Source organism: Lichenostomus cassidix, chromosome 1Aa, assembly GCF_008360975.1.
Source record: "Lichenostomus cassidix isolate B80296 chromosome 1Aa, HeHo_3.0, whole genome shotgun sequence".
In the NCBI taxonomy this organism is placed as follows: domain Eukaryota; kingdom Metazoa; phylum Chordata; class Aves; order Passeriformes; family Meliphagidae; genus Lichenostomus; species Lichenostomus cassidix.
The window spans coordinates 8,115,611-8,134,278 of NC_139480.1; the positions used below are offsets into that span (position 1 = coordinate 8,115,611).

General features: G+C 40.8%; 1 protein-coding gene across 3 annotated transcripts in view; it reads left to right on the plus strand.

Moving 5' to 3' along the window:
- SEMA3D (semaphorin 3D) overlaps nucleotides 1-18,668 on the plus strand; it is a 135,580-nt gene that overhangs the window by 102,912 nt on the left and 14,000 nt on the right. For all 3 annotated transcript variants that reach the window (XM_085083312.1, XM_085083319.1, XM_085083305.1), the window contains exons 12-16: nucleotides 8,773-8,995; nucleotides 12,063-12,151; nucleotides 13,974-14,015; nucleotides 15,228-15,385; nucleotides 17,408-17,472. In XM_085083312.1, the coding sequence (XP_084939438.1) occupies nucleotides 8,773-8,995; nucleotides 12,063-12,151; nucleotides 13,974-14,015; nucleotides 15,228-15,385; nucleotides 17,408-17,472 (577 nt within the window). The remainder of the gene's footprint in view (nucleotides 1-8,772; nucleotides 8,996-12,062; nucleotides 12,152-13,973; nucleotides 14,016-15,227; nucleotides 15,386-17,407; nucleotides 17,473-18,668) is intronic.

The following is an 18,668-nucleotide window of genomic DNA, read 5'->3' on the forward strand; positions in this document are numbered from 1 at the left end:
CTGTTTTCTTCTTCATCCTTCCACTAGACTCAACTGCATGATCCCAGCTCATGCTGTGTGTGGCCTGTCCTGGTCCCAGGGCTGGGCAGGTCAAGCCCCAAGAGTTTATTCTCTCCTCTCAGCAGAGGATGAGCCTCAGGGCAGCTCTCTCTCTCTGAAGATCAGGACAGCTCAGAGACTGATTTGGCCTGCCCAAGATCTGCCCTGATGGAGCAAATCACAACTTATTTGGACAATTCAGGCACTGCAGGCTTACACAATCTCTCTGCCATGCAAAATATATAGTGCCCCCAATAAGAAGATTAATTTTAATTTTTTTTTTAAATGTGTGCCAACTCCACGGCTGGTTAAGAAGTTAAGATGAGTTTAATTTTAACTACAAAAATGGTGCCAGCGAGAACAATAGCTGGTCCCATGGCATCTAAAGAGATTAAAATAACTCTCTTGAAAAACTCAGAGTCCCCCATAAGGATGAACACTCTGCACAGATAGATGGACCATAAGCTCATTGCATTTTTGAGTGTATTAGCCATCACATGGTTGAGCTGGGATTCACAAGGAAGGAAACATGCCATGCTGAAGCATGTCAGTGCTGATCAGTATCACTGATTTGAATATCCATGGTTGCAAGTATGGTAAAAGTTGGAAAGTTTAAAAACAAACAAATATTTTCCATAAGCCAATCCGTAGCTCTCCAACTGCTTCCTTTGTACACCTGATAAGAGCTGGGAAAAATACTGTCTTAAAAGTCCTCTGAACCTCTATAGTGAGTGGATTTCTGTAGGAGTTTGTCTGACCAAGGACTGAGAAGGGAAGTGGATTTACTGAAGAAAGCTGCCAGAAGAAAAGTATCTATAATATTTGCTATATAGTTTAGGTAAATGAATTGCTGCTTAGCTTTTTAGCTGTTTGCTTAGTGAACTAGACTGCAAAATACTTCAGGCCCTGTTTTTAATGTGGGATATCCAAATAAGTAGATTCATGCCATGCTCTTGTCTTGTGATGGGCTATGCCAAACTTGGATATGAACAGATTTACGCTGGGACCTGGAAAAGCAGTACAGTGCTAAAAGGCAAGGAAAAGTAGCAGCATGAACCTTGAAGAACACTGCAGTGTGAATGCTGACACGTTCTTCCTTAAAGATTAATTCCATCTTTTTTTGACAGCTGTGAGGTGCTTCAGGAATGCTTAGAACAAAGCCAAAGAGAGATAATCTACCCTTTTTTAAGTTACTAGAACATTTTTGAAATTTGAGCTCCTCCTAAGTGTTGCCTACAGTTGGCATAGCCAACACTGCTGATTCTATATTTCCTGATTCTGTATTTCCTATATTTTAAGTTACTGGCAAAGTCTAAAAATGGCTATTCTAGGAAATGCATTTCTTTTCGTGGTTGGCTTTGAGAGAGGCATTGACTTCCTTTCAGCATTTATACAGAAGCAGGAGACTGCATACCCTAATTTAACTTTCTGCTCTGCTGCCTTTATCTCCTAAGTAAATAAAGCTGCTCACTATAGAGACTGTGACTACTTTGATTTTGAAATTTTGACAAAATGCTTCCTGTGGCAATTTGTGTGTGAGATAAACTCCCAACACGACCATGATATCATGCCTTGGCAATGCTGAGCAGGGAGCAGGCAGCAGCAGCCCCTGCCTGCTCGTGTCCCTGAGCTGTGACAGGCTCTGCCTGCCCTCTGCCGTCATCAAAACACCCCTGGACAGGGTGACAGGGCACCTCTGGCACACTCCACACCACTGACACTGCAGAACAGGCAGCTCTTGAACTTCTCTCAGTGGTATTAAAGTGCAAGTGAAAATAATGGGAATTAAACAGAGGCAAGGCTTCAAATCTATTTCCATTTGGAAGCTGAAAATAAAAAGAGGCAGAAAAAAAGCATGAAGCAGGCAGCCCCAATATAAAGGGTGAGTTGAAAACCAAGGGAGCTTTTGCTCTATCTGTTTTAGCTGTTTAAAAATTGGACTTGCGTATCTGCAGCTGTCCCCAGATAACAAATCCAGTTTTCTTTCAGTCTCTCTTAGGGTTTGACTCAGGAAATTATCCATTAATAAAGAAACCATGGAGAACGTTCTTTAAAGTGTGTTCTGCATTCTGAAGCCAAGTTTTCATAATGCCCTCCCAGTAATCACGGAAGGCATTTGAACAAGATTTTTAGTGAATTAGGAGGAAGAAACTTTTTCAAGTTTATTTATTGATCTGTAACCATTGCAGTATCACAGCAACTCATAGTGCCCACTTGGAAATTCTGATGGGATACACAGGAGTCATCCTCATTTTATCAATGGCAAGTAAATGTCATTAAGGTCAGATTTTTAGAGGAACGGCAGTGTTTAAAGATGCAGATTAACATTCAGTCTGATCTACTGCAGAACACAGGACTGTTAAATGCTATCCAAGGCAAAAACAAATGTTTTTGATGGGTCTGGATATCTTTCTGATATGATTTGTTGAAAGATCAAAACAAAGCTCTGAATGAGCAAAGTAAGAATCTGGCAGCCTGAGTCACTTATCTACAAGAAGAAGCAGCCTTGCACATTGCTCTTGTCCATTTGAAGAGTTTAGTGTCTCAGCTCTTTCTACTCCAGATCTGAATATAGTGCTGGGCGCTTGAATTCTTTGTGTTTTCTTATTATTAAACAAGTTCCCTTATAACCCCTCAGATTCTCCTGTAATCATAGAATCTTGCAGTCATAGAATTGACTGAGCTGGAAGAGACCAATCTGGATCATTGAGTCCAGCTCAAAGAACTTTTTTCTGATATCCAACCTAAAACTCCCCTGACTCAGCTTCATCCTTCTTCATCTTTTTCTATCAATTGCTTTCTGTCCCCTTCTTCAGTGAAACTCCTTCCTTTATTTCTTCTGTTAATTCAGTGTGCAGGCTGATCAAGATGTGGTGTCCATCCCATTGGGACTTGGCTGTGCCACAGAGAAATACTGTCTGCCAAAAATCCTCCCCTGTCCTCCCTTCTGGTTAGTTTTGCTGCTTTAGTATGCTTGTTCATAAAACATTGAGGGTTGCACAGGTTTCCCTTGTTATTTTTAGATTTATCTTCCCCTTTCACCTATCTTTTATGGGACAGACTGCATTCTTTACTTCTCCCATTCCTCTCTCCTTTGATCTCCCTACTGTAAAATGGGGCTGCTTAATTAAGTGAAATGTTTCATTTCATGGGTTTATTTTCCTCAGAAAGCCTCCTACACCTCTTGTTACTTACCAACCTGTTTTCCCCAACATGAACCACCTTCCAGTTCATAACAGCCTTTGAAATCCTGCAAACCCTGTCACCTTTCCTGATGGCAGAAAGGTAGAGAATTGCAAAGTGCCACCTGCAAAGTCAAGTTCACTCACCCAGCTGGTCTCAGCTCAGTTAGCCTCAGATCAATGCTAAATGTTTTTTTATGAACAGCACAGGTGTGTTAAATGGAAAAGCAATATAAAATGCTCAAGACAAACACAAGAACAACTCTTGCATAACCAGTAGGATACAAACCATTAAAAAAATTATAGGGGACTTAAAATTTTTGTTTATTTTGTTTGTGCTTTTTGTAATGGGGATAGAGTAAGATTGATTCAATGTAAAATTTGCACTGTTTGTTTGTCTCCTACAAACCTGATTTTTTCCCCTCACTCCTGCCTTCTTCCATTCTCACTGAGTAGCTGCAAGGTTACTAAGTCTCCTTACTGAGTGTTCAGTCCTTCTGGCACAACACACTCATCTTGTAGAGAAGCATTGGGGTTTTTGAAGGCATGTCCAAATACAAAATGTATTGTGCAGCTCTGATCAGACTACAGAGAAGAAGCCACACAGTATTTAGGCCTCTCAGGAGCCCAAGTTTCACCTTCAGAATGGCTTAGGTTTGAACCTCCAATGGAATGTAAGTTTCTGTGCCCTGAGAGTCATCTCTCAGCTGTCATCTAATCCACAGAAGGTCATAAATCTATGAGTACCCCATTTTTAAAGTACTTCAGGCCATCTTGGCAGCTCACACCAGTCCTAAGTGGTGGATCTTAACCCCTCAGGATGCAGCCTTTGCATTTCTTTGTAAACTCTACAAAGTTCAATGCGTTGGTTGTGTTGGATGTCCCCATTTAGCACAAAAGTGAGAGGTTGAAGGTAATTCCTCTACTTTTCTGCGGTTTTGCATGGTGGATCACTGGTAAGGGAACTTATTTAGAGCCTGGAAGACTTTACACTTCCTAGTTTTGGCTGAGAGGTAATTAACCTATGAAAACACCTTAGAAAGGAGCAAGGAGTTCCCGTGATAAGGGAAACCACCCCTAGGAGGGAAGCCCAGACTAAAAGACATCAAATTCCCTGATAGGGGAGAGAGGTTGAAGAAATGTTTCACTCTTTTATGTTTCATACTGGATACTTCCAATGCTCACAAGAGTGACTTGCTGGCATGGTTGTCAGTTCCCTTTGTAAAATGCATAAAAGTTCCCAGCCTGGACATAATAAAAGCAAGCAGATGTCTAATGCACTCAGTATGATCAATCTGCCCTACCCTGTTGTGGGTGCTTGAGTCTCACTGCTAAGTGGGTCTAAGGATACATGTGACAGAACACTTTTAAACTGTGATTTTCAGCACACTTGCAATAGAAACTCTTTTGAAGTTCCCAGGGAACAACATTCTCTTTCTAGTTTGTCCGTAGACATCGGCACTGCTGAACTACAGATGCATCACTAATGAATAGGATATGTGTTTACAAATCTTATAGCTAGATTCCCAAATAATTGCCACAATTTTAATAGGTGTTAGATCCAGCAGCTCTTACTGAGTTCACTGGATAGTGTAAAGCATTATCCAGTTTGGCAAATTGGAGGTTTATTTAGGAGCCCAACTTCTGGCACCAGCTCTCGAAAATCTTGGCCATGGTTCCCACATAACGTTAACACAGTCACACTGTATGTCTCAGCATTGTGAGACCCACACATCTAGCACTCTGCTAAGCTGCAAATTTAACAAGACAAGCAAAAAAAAAGAGAAAAGCTTACATATGTGTGGTGTTAATTTAGTGTGTATTTGCTTTTATTTGAGAAAGATTAGCCTTAATTTACCACCTTGTGACCACATTTGGATACAAATAACAGGTGAGGGAATAGAAGGCATCTTTGTAGATCACTATGGGTCAGGACTTTCTCCAGAGTGAATATTGCCAAACTGAGCTCACACAGAAGGCATTTCAATAAATTTAAGTAATTATTGATTCTTCAAAAGATTTGTGCCACAGTTTATACAGCAGTTGAATAGAGATGCTCTTAGCACTTCCAACTCTGTTTCTGTGGTTTGTTTGTTTGGGAATTTTTTGGGGGGCAGGGAGGGGTTGGTGTTTGTTTTGGGTGGATGTTTTGTTTTGTTTATCTTTCATTTATTGACATCTATTTTTATCAAGGTATCATGGCAGCAAAGGCCTAAGCAACCTCAGAAGAGTAGATTATATAGGTGAACAAGTTTCTTGCAAAATTCTTATCTAGTGGTACTAATTTGATTTAATGTGATTTGTTTCATATGAGCTATCTAGAACAAAAGCATCAAATCTGAGCTGGTTGTTTAGGATTCTCAATCAGAAAAGAAAGATAGGCTCCCCCTCTGTGCAGTTTACATGCAGCCAAAATAAGAATCTAGGTCAGGTGAGATGAATCCCACATTACAGCAAAAGCTGAAGGTGCTGAGAGAGCACAGTGATAGTGTTATGAGAACTTTTATGAAGTCAGATTCTCTCACAGTCCACATGAAACAACTCTGCCAACCTATTCCCTGACATTTGATATAAAAGCCAATATCTTATTGTCCTCAGTGGGAGATGTCACATATTTGAGACAGCATCTGGTGCTGATGATGTGAATAATGAACTATGAACTGGGCAGAGAACACTGGTATCACTATCATGAGACCTGCAACAGGATGTGAACTCACATTTTCAGACATGAAAGGTTGTTTCACTCACCCACTTGACCATCCTACATCCTACTGATTGCTAGGAAAAGGAAGCACAAGCCTGCAGAATTGTTCTGCAATGATGGGTGGACACAGCTTGAAACAACTGCCTGAGAACTTTGCCAAAGGGTGGCCAAAATGACTTTCTCATTCCCCTGCTCCATCCATCATGCCACAGTGAGCGATGCCTCTGGAAATAACTCCCTTGGTCAAGCATAACAGATCACTCACACCTGCCCAGCTGTTCTTGGTGGTCGTGCTATCTTAGGATAGACTCCAAAGCCCACTGAAATAATTGGAAAAGGCCCTGTTGACTCAAGCAGATCTCTGGATCAAACCCTTGGTCCTTTTTTCTACTTAATTAGCTGTGCAGTCTGGCAGAAGATTTCCCTGTATCATGCATGGTAGCGTTTAGGCCTTTGGGATTGCTGTAACAGCTCTGTAGTTCAAAATTGTCAGAAATTTTATCCTAGGGGTTTTTAGTAAGTGATGTCACTGCTTTCACCTTCCTCTGTTGATGCATTTTTGGCAAAAATCTAGGAAATCTTTCAGGCCAAAGGGCCTACATCCATTTTTCACATAGAACTGGGCTTCTGGAATTGAGTTGATAATAGGTGAGCAATCAGCAGATTTCCAGAAGATGCAGAGAGTGACTCTGAGTAGTGATTGAGAACATGAACCACAGAAATGGAACATACAGGAGAAAATCAACCTCTAGTCCACCTAGAGGGGTAAGAGAGTTATTGCATGGTTGGGAAGTCAGAGAAGTGAATTTGTTTCTCAGCCTGTATAGAATAAATTAATGCAAAACTTTGATCCAAAGACAGTTAAAGTTATTGCATGTTTCTCTCTATTTATCCCAACAAACTTTTGTTCAACACGTGTAAAGGTGAATATCCTTTTTTTATCCCAAAGTCTATTTTTTGTCCCAAAATCACATTTCTTTGTGAAATTATTCTACTGATATTGTTGCTTTCAAACGCCAAGCTGACTACAGCCCACCTCAAGGATGTAACCTTGCAAAGACTTTGATTTATTAAAAGCACAGCAGAAAACAGAATGTGGGAGATTATAGCCAGCAAGCCAGAGGTGAAGTTCTTATGGGACTGCTGGCAAAAACCCCCTAGGCATAGCTCACTGCAAGATGTATTTCCAGTGGGGCTTTTTTTTTCAATAGGACTTGCCTTCTTTTTCTTTCTTCCTTGTATTTGACTGTATCTTCAGGGCGTGTCTTTTGAGTGGTTATCACAGGACGATACAACCTTTTTTTTTTCTTCTTTTTCTGTTCTTTCACAGCCATAAATGGAATTGTATAGTGCAACAAAAATGACTGTTTGATGGAATTTATTTTAATCCAAATTGGCACAGATTTACTTCACCAGAAATCTTAAATTTCTCTTGATAGAGCACAGTTATTACCTGATCCCATTTCTTTCTTCACAGATTGTGTTAGAGCTCCACCTGGCAGTAAATACAGGAATTACTGCGTTAAAAATCGTATTTTAAAAAAAGCAAACAGTTTTTATGTGAAAGGTTGTCACCAACTGGAATAGTTTTTCCGGTTTGTCTTATCCAGGATTTATAGAGCCCCAGAAACACATCTAAATGCCTCCAGATTCAAAACAGAAGTTTTCTTATACTTTGATTAGAGACTTTTTAAAAGAAGGGATAGAAAAGAGATGCAAACAAACAGCTGTGGGAAGGAAACTAGAGATAGGTGACCGTGAGAGATCATGAGTCACAAACATGAAACACATTGCAGATATGTACTTGGGCTTATCCCAAAAGGCACAGAAGGGAAAAATCTGATAGAGGTTGAAGAAGTAGGTTTGTGGGGTGGGTGATCTTTAGGCAAGATGGGTGAGAGCCAATTTTGTGTTAAGCCAAAGAAACAGCAGGAGTGACCAGTTTGTCTGAGGGGGTCTAATAGCAGTGAGAATGAACCCCAGCATGGGGAATTGTCTGAAGGACCAAATGCTTTAGCAGTTATCTGGACCAGAAAAAGATAAGACTATGCTGTTCAAAACTAGAGAAAAGGATGCTGCAGCAGCTGGGCCGTGGGCCTAGTGAAGAGTGTGAGCTCTGTGAATGAGTAAGGAAGTAAATTCTGAGAAATAATGAACCACAGGAATTGTCTGCCATCTGGAGAATACACTTTTTTTTTCTTTTTTAAAAAAGAATAAAAGGGAGGTGTAGGAAGCACCGTTCTCTGAAAATAAATTTATTTCAGGTCGTATAAAGGGAAAAGTTATGGCCTCTGATTCCAGGCCATACACAGGCAGCAACAGCCTCGGAAAAAGGCACAGAAATACTAGAAGCAGAAAAAACCTTGAGATGCAGCACTTGGAGTGCTTCACTCCTCCTGCGGCAGCCACGGGAGGGCAGCCCAGGCTTGCTGTTGGCATTCCCTGCTCTGGGACTGCTCTGCTTCGGGCAGCCTGCAGCAAATCTAGCTGTGCTGCTACCTGTGCCCAGAAGTGACAGCTACACAGCATGACAGGTCTCCTTCCCTCCTGTCTCACTCTCCTTTTCTGTGTAAAATACCAAACGTGATATTTTGCCTGTGAGTGGGGCAGGGAATGAGGAGGTGGAATTCTCTGCACCCATACTGAGCCCATCATGAGAGTTTCTCTGGTTTTAAAGCAATTCTTTCAAAAAATGCAGTACTGGTGACCAAGTGCTGCTTTGGGATGAGAAAACTCACTGACAGATCTGATTATTACTGTCTTTACAAATGTTATTGCGGAAAATTTGATTTCTACTTGTACATCTTTCCTAAAATTTTTCTCATCTTCTTGTTCTTTCTTGTTCAGTGTCCAAGCAAAACCTACGATCCACTCATCAAGTCCACCAGAGACTTTCCTGATGAAGTCATTAGCTTCATTAGACGGCACCCACTGATGTACAAATCGGTTTATCCAGTGACAGGAGCTCCAGTGTTCACTCGGATCAACGTGGACTATCGCCTCACTCAGATCGTGGTGGACCATGTCATGGCAGAGGATGGGCAATATGATGTTATTTTCCTAGGAACAGGTATGAGAGAGAGCTTCCACTATCATTCTGCAAAAGACACATCCTTTTAGAACACCTTTAGTCCAGTAGGTCCTAAATAAACCTGAATAAACCTCTAGAACATCTTTTTCCTGTTCATACAGCTTCAGGAAGTATATAGGAGGACCTGGTTCTGGTCCAGGTCTTCATGCAAGTGCTAAAATTAAATAAATTTGTCAGTTCAAGATATTACTACTGTTAGGATTTTAATGCCTCCTTATGTGTAGGTGATAAACCATATAAGGGTCGGAATTCCTGGACTTTCTTACCCTCCAAATCCTGCTCAGTACCATCTTTACATTACATGGTAATGCATGGTAATCAGTCTGGCTTCCTGCTGAAAGCACATCAATAAAACTATAAAAAGAAAAAAAAATACATAGCTTCAAGGGGTACTTCCTACTATGGGTAGTGACATGGTGCTTCAGCATTTTATCTCATGTGACGCTGAACAGTTAAGAAATACTTCAAATGGAGCCTGAGGCAACAATTCCAACTCAACTAATTTTAAAGATATAAATTAGCAACATGATAGCTCCAAATGTGACAACCAGAATTGAACAGAGAGAGGTTAAGCTACTCTGTCAGGGAAAAAAAAATGCTTTGTAGTTTTTCTATGGATAATTATGTATCTATTTACATTTTGGTAATAGATAAATGCCTTCAGGAGAAGGTCTAGTTTTAGCATAGTAATTACATTTAGAATCACTGGATGAATCACCCAACAGCAAGGTATGCTAAGGAATGTTAAAATACCTATTTGTAACATTTCTGAAGTAATAATCTACCACATTATTCCACTGGTGGTTTTGTTCTTATTCCATAATTCAACATTCTGTCCCTCACATTCTATGTAGATCTTTTAAAGCATTTTTCACTGGTAGATCTGAGTGCTTTTGTAGGGAGGTTATTGCCATATCCCCATTTCAGAGAAGGTGAAACTAAGGTACATGGAGGTGACATAGTTTATCTGAGTGCAGTGGATGAGCTACTGCCATGAGCTGTAGGGAAATTAAGGTTTCATTTTGAAACCTAGTGCTTTTGGGTTGCACAGCCTTTTATCTGGCCTGTGAGCAAATTTTGTGGCAATATATATATTATATATATATATTTAACAATTTGATATGTATGGATATTCTGAAGTAATCTGGGGAAAGGACTGAATTGTTAGAGAGCATCTTCTCCTATAAAGTGTGGATTGTCTCAGCCTTGAAGAGTTTTCTGTCTGTGTTACCCCACACATGAGTCTAGAGATAGATGGTCTTGGACCATTTATGTCTTTCAGAAAAATCCATTTCACAACTCTTGTCTTCCAAAAAAAAGACAATGTCACAGACCCTGTGGGATCCCAAATTAGTGCAGTGATGTCAGAGAAAAAAGCACATTTTCATAGAAAAAGACCATCAAAGTGCTGGTTTCTCCCCTGCTGGCTGAGAAGGCTGGGAATGAGCTTTAGCCAGGATGATGGAAAATCCTTGTTACTTTCTGATAGCAATATTTAATATAGTCAACAGAGGAAAAGGAGCCCATTCCCAAACTGTGATGCCTAGAATTTGAGAGTGCTCACTAGAACTTACTTTTTTCTGATCAGAGAAAAAGTAATTTGAAATTTAGCTAAGAAGATGAGTTCACTTGTAAAAATGTACAAAGTATACTTGTAGCGAATGTAAAGGTTGCTTTCAGATTTTTGCTGTCCTCCATTTTAAAGTTTTTCATAGAAATAAAGTTATATTGAGAGACCAGCAACTTGAATACTCCCAGGTTAACTGTTCTACCCAGCACTAAGACAAACTCTTCAAGTGTAAAATAGTCAGGTTTAGAGGTTTCAGGGCCAGCAAGTACCCTGCAGCCACTAGATGGCACTCCATAATAGGCAGACATTTATTTTTCTGCAATGCCTCCCTTAAAACTGAGTTTTCCATAAGTGCATGTTTTTTTTTCTATTTTGTCCTGTAAACTCATTGTAAGGAAAAAATGAACTCAAAGATAAAACTTCAATTATATAGAGAGACTGAATATGGATATAACAAATCAGCAAGGAGATTTTGAGCAGCAGATCAGTAGTTTCTTATATGTTTGAACGTACACAACCAACTTGTACATGTGCAAGCTTTCCCAATTATGTCAGACAAACTCTGAAAAAAATCTCTACTAAATAAGGTAAACTGTAATAATTTGGCTTTGATTGGTAATATGAACTTCAGTAGTTTGGGAAAAGAAGAATGAAAATCTCATTCTTTCCCTTATAATGTATTATTTTTCATTATTTCAATACTATGCATAGAGCTTAAGACTAAGCTGCACTGTGTCATTTCCACATCCCAGCACCCAGCCCACTTCCCCTGAGCAATTTCTGAGTTCTTTTTAAGGCCATTGAAGGTTCACTAATGTGTGATGCTCTGACATGAAATGAGCAGCTATTTTTTTCACCAAGCAGGAAATTCATGTTAAAATTGATGAATAGATTAAAGTCTAACCAATTCTCTAGATGATTCCAAATACGTAATGATTAAACTAAGATTTTGATGCTGAATGTAGGTTTTTTCCAAAAATTTCCTTAAATGAAAAATAAATTTTAAAAGTGCATTGCTTAAGTCCTTGCATTAAAATGAAGCTTACTTATGATTAAGGAGCTATACTGGAAGCAAATTAATTCTATAAAAAAGAGGAACTAATTTTCTGCCAATGTAGTCCCCTGAGTTGGCTCTGTCTGGGGTCAGATGGGCCCCAGGTCTGGCTCAGGGAAATGTGCAGAAACTTGTAGCTGGCAGCATGGATGTTCTTGTCTGTGTTTGTGTGTTTGTGCAGCAGCAGAGTTGGACCATCACTGCCAGGAGCAGCCTGGGACCTCCTTGGCTCAGCCACACAGTAAAACCATAAATGCTCTGTATGGAGAGCTCTGCAGGCAGCAGTGGATGCAGTAGGGATGGAGATGTGGTTGGAAAGCAACATCCCTGATGGATGAGCTTCATCTCCAGGGCAGGAGATGCAGTGGCCCATGCATATTCAAACATACCTATGGGTTTTACATGATGTACATTTGTTTCAGATGTGGGCACAGTCCTGAAGGTTGTGAGCATCACAAAGGAGAAGTGGACTAAGGAGGAGGTGGTCCTGGAAGAGCTTCAGATATTCAAGGTAAGCATTAATAGCCACAACATCAATTAAATATTATTCAGGGGACTTTGTGGCCCGAACTGGCTTTGTCTGCCTGGTTGTTTGTTTACTGGAACTAGTTCAAGTTTCCAGAGGGACACTATGTAAATTTTTAAATGCCTTGGTATTCTTTGGGCAAGTCAATTGAAAAATGTCCAAAACCAAACAGACCGTGATTTTTCAAACCTGTAGAAAGTCTCATTTATCCTGCTTTGTTCTCGTTTGAAATCTTATTATGAGCCCCCATTTTTTATTATTTATACATATTAAAATAGTAGTATTGTATTTTTAATGTAAAATTTTCTATGGCCTAGTTGGCACTGGGAGTATTCTAGGTACAATTATATTTTTTAAAAGACAAACACACAAAATTCCATGGGTGCAAAGAAATGCTTTAAAATAGCAGCAGTAGGAATTGAAAACATAAGGAAAATAAAAAAGTAGTTAATTTTGATTATCAGTGTGCTTTAATTTATTGGTGAAGGCTGACTCAGTATTTTTGACCATTTTGATTTGGTTATTCTGTAACTGGAACCCTGCTAACACCAATGACTTCTTCATAAATACAGCTTGAAAAAAGCCCAGGATTCTTTTTGTTGCACAGGCACAATTTCTGATTAACTTCAGTGCTGGTGAGGGAGCTGACATCAACATACTTTTATATCAGAAAAATGGAAACTTTTGTCTTCCCTACTGATTTTCTTTTCCTTTTATTAGTTTCTTCATAGTGCTTTGCATTCTCACTTTGCTTTCTTCTCATGCTGCATAGCTCTTCTTCAGTTTTCACTTTGCTTTCCCATCAAAGTTTGTCTGCATCCATGGCATTTTGATTACTTTCTCACACACCCTCTCTCCTATATGCTATATAGCCCAAATTGTTGTCCATACTGAATAAATGAATTTGGGACTTTTCCAAGTGTAAGCACGGGATCATTAACAATTATTTCAAAGAGTTCATTTCTCCATGCCTTTTGATATGTCATGTGTATGATGAAACTTTTATTTAAAGGATCTCTATGTCTTCTTCCCACTGTCTTGGACACCAATTATAAATATCACTCAGAAAATACCAACATTACTCAGTGGCCTGCCAAATAATGAGCAGTTCCAGTATGTGCACCAATTTGCTGCATTCTTAAAACATAACGTCAAGGGAAAATGTGCCATATCATATTTAAAACAAAAAAGAGGTCATTTTTTTCCTACTCAGCAGACATTCCTTCACATTTTTATTGGTAACATTTATAACTGCTGCCTCTATGTTTTTGAATGCAGAAAATTGAAGGGGGTAATGGCTGAAAAAACATGCCTTATTTCCTCAAACTACATTAATATTAAACAATAGGCTTAGATTAATCCTCTGTTGGGTGATAGATAATACCCTGAGCTTTGTACTGTTCTTACATTAGTCATGGGCAAAAATTTCACTGTCTCTCATAGCCATGAAATACATCCTGATGCAGAAGACCTGCCTGTGTATCCATTAAATGGCAACTAAGCCCTTCAAATAGTGCTTAATATGAGCTAAAGTGGATGTGAAGGCCCAGGATGGGGTAGATAGCAAACTCTGAGAATTAAAGTGAAATCCCTCCTTCCAGCTGGGAAAATTTATGGAAGTTCTTTGTGGAAGCATGAATTTTGTGATTTTCTGTTGGGTGGGTTTTGCATTTTTTTTTTCAAATTTGTTTAAACCAAGCAAATGAACCTGTAATTTTATTTGCTTATTATATGTTAAGTTCTGATCTCTTTTTTAATAAGAGCAGGGAATTTTTAAACTAATACACCTTGCTCATTTATTTTTCAGCATCCTTCATTTATCTCAACCATGGAGATTTCTCAGAAGCAGGTAATCATAAACTTGTTTAATTACTGGAGGATATGGGGTACACTGAACACCTATTTTCAAGTGACGCCTGTTGCTTAGTGGCCAAGCTTTCCAAGCTCTTAAAATGTAACTGGAAGGAAGGAGATATGTTTGAAATTGTTTGCCTGCCTAATTCCTGTTTGCTTACAAACAGTAATTTGTGTACCCAGGCTGGTAATTATTCAGGGAAACAAACCTTTAGTCATATGGTAGTGGGATTTGTAAGTTAAGCCAACGCACATTCTTTTTCTGGCCTCCAGAAATACTCGTCTCTTTACAATCTAGTAATAAATTATTATTACTATTATTGTTTTTATTTTTATTAGTAGTCAGGAGAGATTAGGGCCTCACTGTGCTAAAAGTTGTGTGCACACAACCAGTCCCCCTCCTCTGAAACTGCAGCCTGAATCTGGGTGGTCCAACCCTGGCAGTGCAGGGCGAGTCCCAGGGCAGTATCTCCTGATGGGAAACGGTTTTATGGCAGCTCCAAGGTCTGTGATGGCTCCATGCACGTTCAGGAGGCAGCGTGACACCAGAGCCACCCCTGCCTGACCCACAGAAGTGGCCAGAGCAGCTCTGGCACAACACAGCTCCCTCTCACGGGAGGAGGTATTTTGCCTTTCAGGCACGCACAGCACAGCTGGGTCCCATCTCCCATGAAAAAAGGTGGCAGGCCAGATGGAAGTGCTGCATGAGCCAGCTCCAGCTTGGACCACCCTTGGCTCCACAGGCAATCCACTCGCTCGTTGGGGAGAGGGGAGTAACATTATCCCCGTCCTACCTCAGCATCAGAAGTAGAAGTTTTATTTGCACAAGGTCACCCCTAGTTCCCAGACTGTTATCATCATGACTTTCCAGCCCCTCATTTTTAAATGTGTTATTAAGCCATTCTTTCCATGGTTTGCTTCTGATTCTTTACCACAGCACAAATCTAAAGGTGTGAGGGTGTTGAGTGCTGGTGTCTTTCCAGGACTGCAGTCCCCTTTCCTCTCCGCTGTGTTGCTGGGATGGATGGGCACTGGCCAGTTCACACTGAGCCCTGAGAAACATTTTACACTACAGGAGGAATTTTCCCTTGTTTTGTAAAATCTGGGATAAGGTTAAAAGTCTGCAACTGTGGCACTGAAGAAGGGAACTTTTTACACTGGCTACTTGGAGAACACTCCTAATTAATTCGCTTTGCCTGATTTGCAGCAACAATTGTACATTGGTTCCAGGGATGGATTGGTTCAGCTCTCTCTGCACAGATGTCACACGTATGGGAAGGCTTGTGCAGACTGCTGCCTTGCCAGAGACCCATACTGTGCCTGGGATGGAAACTCTTGTTCCAGATATGCCCCCACTTCTAAAAGGTAAGAAAAAAACACGATGTGCTGTAAAAGATCTTGCTGCTCACAAGAATTTTAGATGTTCCAATTCATAACTTGTTGCCTTTTTACTTAGCATATCATTTGCCTTAAAATGTGATCATATTCTGGCCATGTTTCACATTTCTGCTCGAAGAGCTGTGAAGACAACATAGCTTTGTTTAAGTGTGTGTGACAGTAACTTGGCTACTGCAGCTAACATCATAAATCCATCACTTTCCTTTTTTATGCTGAATGCTTTAAGGCACAAGATGCTCAGATGGAGGCCCAGGTTGTGGCTAACTCTGCCCAAGGTGCAAGAGCCTTCCTTAAGCTTCTGACTTTTTCATAGTAGTTAGAAAGCACATAGTATCCCAGAGTGGTCAATAATAAAATATATTTAATTCCCTGACCTAACCCAACAACTGTATTTGTGGTCTAGCCATGAGAGGGAGACAGAGATTTAAGTACCATGATTTGACCACACTGGCAACAGTCTTTCCACAGTGAAAGAAGCTTCATCTGAATTTTCTGTACCCACCAGCTAGGATGGCACCTTGGATTTGGATGGAGGGAGAGCATGCTGTAGGGTCTAGCAGTGCACTGTCTGAGCTGCTGGATGTGTATCCTGAAGTTTTTGGCTCATGTAGCTGGAGCCAGAGTCCTTCACAGCCTCTTCATTCCCCTTTGGACAAAGTCCTCCAAACAGTAATTCTTGCAGTGAGGTTGCAGTCTGAGCTCAGGCTCTGGAATGGCACTTTCTACCTTAGGGGTCACAGGGCTGGGTCTTGAGCCATTGAAGTTAATGATGCATAAGTTATCATGTCATGGTGTCAAGGAACTTTATGTGTTCTCCCTCATAGCCAAAGCAAACTAAATTCAGAGAAGCATAAATGAAAGGAGAAAAGCAAGTGTTCAGGCTCACTGCAAAGTTAGTGACACATGAGGCTTGCTGAAGTCTGAGGTGGGCTGGGACACAGAGATCGATGGTCTGTGCTTTTTAACAGATGTGCAGTTTGGAGGGAAGGCCAAGAGTGTGTGGCTCCAAAACAAAGGATGGGTGACTGGCCCTGGGAATCCTCCAGTAGATCAGTTACTTGAATGTTTTCCTTCTGTGCTGAAGTCTATGCTTCCAGCATGTCTGCAGCTTTTGCTTGGTGGACAGAGCAGCCTTGGCAACCTGCTCTCCTTCAGAGGCATTGCTCTGCACACAGGAGGTCCCACTGCTGCTGCTTGTGAGGAAAGAACAGTTCTTTCTTGGGTCTCCAGTTCTTGTACTGAAAAATTCAGAAAGTTTCCATTTTTTTGTAGCTCTTGGGAGATAAATGCAATCACACACAGAGGAAGAGTTTACTTTTTTTTTTTTAATGCTATTACACTGAAATGACAGTAAATCATGGTGAGTTCATGTAACACACCCAGAGATTGGAAGGCAAGTTAGTAGATCATCTCAAACCATTTTCTTATGTTTTTTCTGTCCATAAAGATGAAAGATAACCAGATTTGACAATTGTTTGTTAACAAACTAAAATATGTGCTTTTCTCTTTTCATTTTAATAATTGATTTACTAGTCAGTATTACCTTGGGTAATACTGAGCTCAGTTTTGACTATCACCTGTTGAAGTTCAGATCTTTTTCATGATCTACATGAAAAATATGAAATTTTTTTAGGTATTTGCAACACAGCGCACCCCACCAGGAGACCTATGCTCCTAAAAGCAAGTTTAGACACTCTTTCTGTCCATGTGTTACACACTCCTTATTTTAGGCAGATATTTTTCTCTCACTTTTTCTTTCTCCTCCCAGTGGTTTTCCCAAATCAGAGGCTCTTCTCTTGATGTCAGTTGTACAAATCTCTCTAGGCCACATGCTGCTTTGAGGGTGAGGCTGGTTTTAGTTAAGACTGTAATTGTCAGCAGTAGGGTGGGAGCAATGCAAGTCCACATCTGCTGAGCTCCTCTGTATTTTGTTGTTGAATTCCAGCAATTATGTCTGAAGTGTTACATGTTTGCATGCTCTTCCCATAGGCGAGCCAGAAGGCAGGATGTCAAATATGGTGACCCAGTTGCACAGTGCTGGGATGTGGAAGACAGTGAGTATTTTTCACCTTTCTTGCTCTTTTGTCACTTAAGCAACAGAGTTTGCTGTGAGGGTCTGTCTCCAAAAAGTTTATAAGCTCAACAGAACAGTTGCTTATACTTCATATCCATCACTCTTCCCACAGTTAAATTTTCAGAGCTGAAGCTGGTAAAGGACAGCCAGCATGGGATGTCACCCTTGCATCCCTTGTGGGTGACCTTCCCCAGCACTCAGCAGCCAGGGAAATGTACCCCTGACACCAAAACATCCCATACATCCCTGAAAGTAGCTAATGAGACATGCATGATGTTCCATCCAGAAATAGGGCAGCAAATCCCACAAGGAAGCTTGCAGGGGTTAGTGGGGAGCATGCCATCTCTCCTCTGCCACTTGACACAAGTCCCAAGGCTGAGCTGCAGCTGCCAAACCAGCCCCTTCCCCTTCCCACAGCTACTTAAATACTCCTGTTATTAACAAGAGCCTACCCCCCTCTCCCTGCTGGCTTCCCCCTCCCTTTCCCACACCCTCTTTTCAGATGCCAAAGGGTCTGGCTGCTCCTCTGGCATCTGCAGCCCTTCCCTCTCAGCGAGCACTGTCAGTATGAAGCCCTGCGGTTACACAGCAATCTCTGTGGCAGCATAAAATAAATGAATAGCATTCAAACCCAAGCATGGCTTTGTCTGGGGTTCTTCTTGCTGCTTATTAAAGTGAACAATCCAGACAAAACAGTATTGATTGTATCACCACATTGAACACTGGCTTCGGGACAAGCCACCCCTTCCCATTGATCTCTGGTTATTCCGTGCCGCTGCGGTGCTGGGTGCCTGCTGCAGACCTCAGTGGGAGGCAGTGCAGAAATCAGAGCTGCTTGCCACGGGATCAAAGCCTGAAGTCTGTTGCACAGTCTAGAGGGCTCTGGCTGTACATGTGTGCTTGCAGACATAGTTAAAAAGTCAGGGCAAGATCTCATTTCCATTAAAGTCAATGACAAAACTCCTGTTCATCCCAAGGGCCAGAATTTCCTTGCTTGCTGCTTGCCACGACTCTCCAAACATTGATATCTGAGACTGTGCAAAGCTCAAGGTTATAGAAACCCTAGCAGAAAGGCTGACAGTGTCACATTTTCCTGGAAGGGTAAAGAGATACTGGAAGAGTTAGCTTTATTAGACAAATCTAAAAGCTCATAGCACAGAAATTGGTATTAATTCT